The sequence below is a fragment of the Cimex lectularius genome, unplaced genomic scaffold, assembly GCF_000648675.2.
Source record: "Cimex lectularius strain Harlan isolate CLEC.00 unplaced genomic scaffold, Clec_2.1 scaffold345, whole genome shotgun sequence".
Taxonomy (NCBI): domain Eukaryota; kingdom Metazoa; phylum Arthropoda; class Insecta; order Hemiptera; family Cimicidae; genus Cimex; species Cimex lectularius.
The window spans coordinates 238,748-246,532 of NW_019392908.1; the positions used below are offsets into that span (position 1 = coordinate 238,748).

Below are 7,785 nucleotides of genomic sequence, written 5' to 3' on the forward strand. Positions count from 1 at the left end.
CAAGTAGCGGAATGCTACAGAGGTAAACAAACAATATCATTTGGAAGAGGATTAATAAGTGTTGACATTCATACAAATGAGTAATCCTGTAAACGTAAACAGAATATTTTATATAGATTTTTTTTAATGAAAACTTAAAATCCTGCATTATTTTCCGGACAACCCGATATTTTGTGTGAATTTGATTGCAGAATGAGAAAAATGTTTGTGGGCGTTGCTGTAGGGCTTATCGTACGGAGGAGGAAATTCCATCAGAATGTAAAGAGAAATGTAGAAGTGATGTTGGCATTTGCATAAGGCTTTGCGATGACGGTTGCAACGACGGAGAGTGCGATACTCCTGATGACTGTCAATGCCCCGACGGATTTATTTTACAGGGCGAAAGTTGCAGGCCCGCTTACCATAAAAGATGTGTGAACTCTTACTGCGCGGTTCCTGGCGCGTGCGAATGCTTTCCCGACCCGGTGAAAGCGTTCAAATCCCTCTGCGTCACGACATGTGAGAAAAACACAACTGAAGATTGCTGTCATGGTCTTGGAAATAAGACCGAAAGCCTTGTACGCAGAGGCAAAAAAAAGTTTTATCTGCCGGATGGCGTGAAGGCTGTAACGGTCCCGACCGATTGCAAAGCTTTGGTCAGAATGAACAAACGTACTGAAAATTTTTCGGGTGCGTTTTTCGAATGTCGAACAGGCCTGGAAGGCGAATCGGCCTACAGCTTCTGTCAGTTGGCATCAGGCAAATACACCTCAAACCACTACCCTACAATTTCAACTAACAATACGCATATTAATAAAATATTACATGTAAATGTCAGTTTCACATTTGTATACCCGATTGGTGAAAATTCAACTGGAATTTGTGAACTTTGTTTCTGCAACGATTATCTGTAAGTAATAAACTATGAAACCACAAAGAAATGTTTTTTCAAAAAACTTTGATTTTAGCACGATAGGAAAGGTACGGATCATTCGATTGTGTCCGTGTGTTCAACCTCAACCGACTTCAATTATTATTTTGGAAAGTAAGTCAAAAAAATTCATAAAAGGTAGCACAAATTGAAAGGGTGGTCGGCTGTGAAATGCAAAAATATTTGGTAGTACGTTCCAAATGCAGCAGAAAGCCGCATAAACGGGGTTTTTCACTCTCACTCTTGAGAATATATGATTTTTTAAACAAATTTAACTTTTAACACAAAACAATAAACTTTCTACGTTACCTATAACTTCTTATCAAAAGTTCTTTTTGTTTTCTAGAAATCTACGTAAAATTGTCTAAAGAATGAGACATATCCTGAACCATCTCAATGCAACTGATAGCCGTTTCTCTGAGCAAATTAATAAAATTAAATCCATTAGAGTTCGTGATCCGATTAAACAATTAACTTTTTTCAATATATAATATTTATTAAAGGTCAAGATAAAAAAGCCATTGTCACCAGCTGGATTCGAACCCACGACCTTCTGCTAAATAAGCTGCTGCTCTAACTCTTGAGCTATCGTGACTTCGATACACTCGGACACCATCTCAACCCCACCTTTTGAATTTTCCCTCCTTTTTGCCATTTTTCAAATGTCGTGTAATTTATTTGATTCTCAGCAATGAAATGGCCACGGAGAGCTTTCATGAAGAAATACTTCATTTTATTCATTATATCCATTAGAGTCCGTGGTCCGATTGACCAATTAACTTTTTTCAATTAATTAGTATTTATTTAAGGTATTGGTCGATATAAAAAAAGTCAGTGTCACGAGCGGGATTTAGCGCAGTTAGCCGAAGATCGTGGTTTCGTGATGACACTGACACTGACTTTTTATCTCAACCAATACCTTAAATAAATATTTTCAAAGAATTTCAAAAATTCACTACGCTTTGACGACACTTTCAAGAGACGGGAAAATTTAAGTAAAGCTGTTACAGTTAACAAGCGTTCGAATGGTATAGTAGGTAGGATTGATACATTCTTTTTCGAGATGTGTGGGAGATCAAACAATCAAATCAGCTGTTGAAAATTAAGCTTTTAAGCAAAGGTGAAGATTTAAATTGACGACAGCAAGAATTTTGGGCACTCTCAACACGACACGCAAGAATGACACACTTACGCATAAAACAAACACTTTGAGCCCTGAGGATGATCGAAATAAAGATCGAAACGTTGGCACGATCAAGAAAATGTTTTTCTGAAACCTACATCACACCAGACCGCATCTCACGATTTCTGAATAATCATTGACGACAACATTTTTCATTATTTACATAAAAACTAAATACTACAGATCCAACATAAAATAAAGATTGACTTTTGTGTGAGCAAAATAAAACATGGCCACTAGAGCAGATTAAGTTCTTACCTTTAAGCACTCTAATGCAACAAGTTCTCAAAGTGCATACTATTACTCCTCATCCATTGTAGCTTCATCTTCGAAAGTTAACATTTCTGAAACAAATTTTAACATTCTTACATTATAAACTTTTTTTGTAATAAAGCTGACAGCCATTCAACTGTGTATTGATAAAGTAACAACACACTGTCAACTTCAATGTCTTTGAGCTTTTTACATTTAGATCAAGAGCAGTTTTGGTATTCGCCAACGTCTAGGAAGTTCAGTCAGAGCGTAGTCAATTTTCGATGAATCTTAAAGAACCGTGAAAATTCGAAAAAATATCGACGATTATCACCCATTTTTTCATTTCACAGCAAACTACCCTAAATATTTTAATCATAATATTTTATACTCTTTACCAAGGTATACAAGAATACGCTATGGCCGTGGAATTTAATGAAAAATTTTCCGTGATATTATGTTGAAAAATATTAGACATGTGTCGGAGTGTTCTTGCCATTGGGCCCTAGGAGCGGAGATAAAATTGAGCTAATTTAAGTTATTTTTTAAATTATATAATAATTATTATTATAGTTATTATATATAATTTGATTTTTTCATCTAATATAAATAAAACATAAGCGCTGTAAATTTATATTATGTAATTAAAACGTACACAAACCAAGTAGTAAAGAATGTAGGCCAAAAATATTATACTTTGAAAATGTAAAACAAAAATAATACAGATTTGTTTTAAACACATTTTAATACGTTTAAGTACCAATTTTCATTTCAATAAAAAATAAAAATTATGAGCTGGGTTCTCCGCAAATAGTTTTTAGAGAATGCCCGTTGATTCGCTTAAAAATTCATAACTCTTCTAAGTTTTATACAATTTGGACGCTATAGAACCATTAGAGAGCAGAATGTCAATTGGTTCATTTTATGTCCACAACATTTAGATTTTATATCATTATAAATGATATAAATAAGGATGAAATAAATAAAATTGCTCTAAACATTTTATTTTATATCTCAGGTTTTAATTTATTTACAAACCCAAGAATGTGCCAGTAAATGTAATTTTTAAATCCTTGCAAAATAATTTTTTTGTAAAAAAAATCTGAGACAAAATTTTTAAGAAAAAGAGTTATTTTTCCAAACAATTGTATTCAGGGGTATTTCGGATTTAAAAAATACAGGTGAATATGAAAGATGGAAATGACAATTTTTTTTTATTTTTACCAAAAATTGTATAAATTCAGAAAGCAGAAAACGAAAATCATTGTTTCTTGCTAAAAAAAAAAATTAGACGACTTTGCTACATCACTTGGTGACTAATTATTACACCCATTTTATGGATAACTGCAAAATTCTAGACATTTTTGAAGTAGAGAAAATTATTTTTGCCTTCTTTACTAAAAGCGCCTTTTTGTTGTAACTTTTTTCATATTTAATACGATCCTACGCACTGATTCTTTTGCCAGAAATAAAAAAAAATTGACTGTTATATAATAATTTTCAAATCCGTACAGAAAAAGTCATAAAAACTTGTTTAAAAACTCAAAATTACTTGAAATATTTTTTCTCGGTTCCTAGTGCCCATTGGCAAGACGCGTGGGATATATTTTTAATATATTTTACAACTATCACCAAAAAAGTTCATTTAAATTACAAAATTAATTTTATACGTTTAAAATTCTTAAAATATGTATAGAAATAACTTGTTTGAGCTAACTGGCTACCAATTTTGTATTTCAGATATTTTTAAACTTTTTTATGTTAAACTAATCTCAATTGTTTCAGGTTTAACATTGTACATTCTTCTCCTTATATTACTCGTACTACTTCTTTTAATAATTATTCTCATCACTTATAAAATGGTTTACAAAAAAGACAAAATTGAAAGTTATAAGCCTTGTAAGTACTTGTAATGAACTTTTAAATCAAATTATATTTTTTTAAGTTATTTTCAATAAATTTCATTAGTTTCCAAGTGGGACGATGCTGCATATTAATGATGGGTTATTAAGGTAAGGATGACATTTTGAAAATAAAAATACATTTATCTATTATTCAGTATTGGTTTAGTTTTTTCTTTTTTTGATTATTGGCTTTAGTAGTAATCTGCAAATAATTATCGATTTATAGTTAACTAAATAATTTAAGTTATTTGTTGGGATGAGACTTTCCCAGTAGAATTTATCTGGTCACATTTTAACGTATTCTAACTAGATATTCTTGTGTGCCCATTGAAAATTTAAATACCAAGTTTCGGTTTAACTAATAATCCATTATATTTAGAGGTCCATTGACCAAATTACTTCTTTCAATTAATTAATATTTTTTGAGGTAGAGATGGCGAGTTGGTGTCTGAGTGGATCGATTTTGGGAAGGTCGGATTGGAAATAGAAGAATTTTTCAATATTCTTAATAACAAAGATTTTTCCCAGTTATGCATTGCTATAATATGGGTGTTAATAAATGAAATTATTGACTAGGCAATAAGAAAAAGATCTAGATTTATTATATAATATTATTGGTTTTTAATGTCAAATTATTCTTTTTTAGTTTAAAGTTTTGTCAACCTTAAAACTTAATAAGATGGAACGAAATATAAGTATGTAAAGAAAAATTCCTGCACATTTGAAACATCTTTGTAGAATAAAACAATTGGGATCTTAGAACATCATAAAAAAAATTATTATATAGCTCAATTATATATCTATATGTGTGGTGATTAGTGACCGTTAGTCGATAATTATTCAGAAATCGTGAGATGCGGTCTGGTGTGATGTAGGTTTCAGAAAAAACATTTTCTTTATTGTGCCAACGTTTCGATCTTTATTGAGATCATCTTCAGGGCCTGGGATTTACAAACATTGTTTACATTTAACAAATACATGTAGGATGTGGAAAAAAGTGAATTTATACAATGCAAAAAATTATATTTTTTATATTCAATCAAAGAATTTTACTCACTCAAAGTTTGTTTTCTGCGTACTTTGATTACGCTCAGGACAATACAAGTCAATTACATTCTATCTATCAAGTATACAGAAATTTTACTCTATATACTTATATTTCATACCAACTTCCTAATTTGAAAATGAAATGAATAATTTGACATTAAAAAGTGATAATTTGAAGTTAGAAAAAAGGCCAATTTGAAGTTTAAAATGCTAATTTGGAATGTAATTGAACTTAGAAAAGTCAGATATCTTTTTTCATGCTTTAAAAAAGGGGTTGAGATAAAAATAAGGGAAGTTAGTGTCCGAGTGGATCGAAGTGACGATAGCTCAAGTGGTAGAGCAGCGGCGTATTTAACCGAATGTCTTGGGTTCGAATCCCGCTCGTGGCACTGGCTTTTTCATTTCAACCAAAACCTTACAAAAAAGGTTAATTAATTGAAAAAAGTAATTTAGTCAAAGACCACTAAATATAATGGATTTAATGAGTAAAACGAAGTATAGCTTCACTAACAGCTCCCCGTGGCCACTTCAAATGTGCCGAGTATCGAAACCTGATTCTCATTTGAAAAAAGGCAAAAAGGAGGGAAAATTTGAAAGGTTGTAGGTTGAGATTAAGAGTTGGTGTTCGAGTGGATCGAAGTCACGATAGATCAAGTGGTAAGGCAGCGACGTATTGAGCCGAAGGTCGTGGCTTCGAATCCCGCTCGTGGCACTGTCTTTTTCATTTCAACTAAAACTTTTCAAAAAAGAAAAATTAATTGAACTAACTAATAATTTTTGTTTTTTCTGCAGTACAAAACATCCAAGAGTCGAAGTTCCATTTTGGATTTTACTATTAGCTCAAGAAGTTCCTTCAATTTTGTATTAGTAGATTTACCAAAACGTTACATAAATGTTCACATTCACTTAATTCTGTAGATTAGGTTTTGTAATTTATTTGTAAATATATTATATTATCGAACTCTTTTGTTTTTAATTGCGTGCAAAGTTGAAAGAGTAACACTTTTCCATGCATCCATTTTTCATAATTTCGTCAATCCTTTTGTGAACATCCTCAACTCTATAGGCACGTGTTTTTCCTTCTGGGACGATCAAGCCTGCATTCCGTTTGATGTCGGTTACTAGAGAATAGATTTCACCGGAGATACCCCTTTTCGAATCAATTTCTTTCCCTTCGAAATAATCGTTGATGATGTCAGTGATTTTCTTACTCAATTTGTGATTTTTACCCTTTTTTCCGGTGTTTTTGTTCCGCTCGATTAGCACAGTCGCTACTGCCTCAACAGTGGGGTAATTAGAGGACTTGACCACACCGTAGTCTTTTTTATAAACATAATAAGGATTTGAAACGATCAACGACAAAGCTTCCGAAACGTTCACCAGCTCTTGAAATACTCCAGGATTGATGGCTAAATTCTCCCAGTAAAAATCAGGGTATAAGATAATGGCTCTTTTGATTTTATTTATCCCTTGTAATTTTTCAAAAGATGATTTAACTTCTGGCTGAATCATAAGGCGAATATTCGGTGCTACCCATGAGTCCCAAAACGTAAATATCGCTTTCGCCACGTTATCGTCAAAATCGTCTTTATACGTTTTGTAAACAGCTTCAATCAGTTCTTTTCTAATATTCGAGGTGATGTTATGTTTTGCTTTTATACCTTTTGAAATAGAAGACATGTAGTCAGAAAGATTTTCTTTGTCTAGCAATCCTAAATGCATACTTAATAAAATACAAATAACTTCGTCCTTTAAATTTGGCTTCCCGTACACAGTGATAAGAGCTAAAATAGCCATAGCTATCTGTGGTGTCAGCAAATTATTTCCATGTTTGTCGAGGAAAGCTCTTTTGGTTATCGGGATGACAGCGGGCCAATATTCTTTCTTATCTCCTCTAAAGGCCAACTGTGCCAAAAATCCTTCTTCTCCACTCTCTCGGTTCCAGATTTTCGTATCGAGGTCGGACACTCTCGCCAACTCTTTCGACGAGAGTAAAGTATGAACGACTTGAACCAACTTCTGTCGTGACTTCGTTTCGCTCAACGATCTCTCATCGTCGAATTGTGGGGCGAGGAGCTCCCCGATGGCGCAGACCCTTTCTGAAATTCTGTCGCATTTGTTGTACTGAAGGTGTCTGCCGATTGAATAAATCAACGCCATTTTGGCATGGCTCGGATCCCTCAGCTCTCCGACAAAAGGCAACAGGTTCGCAGCGGCAAGACTGAAATTATGATACAACGCACGATTTCCATCCATGATTACTAAAGTTTGCCTAATTTTCTTCCTGGTCTTTCACAAGAAACAATAATCATTAAAAAACGTAACACAATTGTCAAAAAATCGTTTTAAGATTTAACATATGATAGTATGAAAATAAACATTGTTAGCATATTAACGTTGTTCCTGTTTTATTTTTCAAAATCTCTTCCTTCACTCATATTTTTTATGTATTGTTAAATACTTTTGAAACAATTAATAAACAATTTAAC

General features: G+C 32.8%; 1 protein-coding gene across 4 annotated transcripts in view; it reads left to right on the forward strand.

The window, feature by feature from the left end:
- Positions 1–6,257, forward strand: part of LOC106664228 — a 12,536-nt gene extending 6,279 nt beyond the window's left edge. For 3 of the 4 annotated variants that reach the window (XM_014389728.2, XM_014389730.2, XM_014389731.2), the window contains exons 4-8: positions 192–889; positions 948–1,024; positions 4,131–4,244; positions 4,314–4,357; positions 6,089–6,257. In XM_014389728.2, the coding sequence (XP_014245214.1) occupies positions 192–889; positions 948–1,024; positions 4,131–4,244; positions 4,314–4,342 (918 nt within the window). In that variant the 3' untranslated portion in view covers positions 4,343–4,357; positions 6,089–6,257. Of the gene's footprint in view, positions 1–191; positions 890–947; positions 1,025–4,130; positions 4,245–4,290; positions 4,358–6,088 lie in introns of all 4 variants that reach the window. The other variant, XM_014389729.2, reaches the window with a different exon arrangement.
- Positions 6,258–7,785: the final 1,528 nt, after the last annotated feature.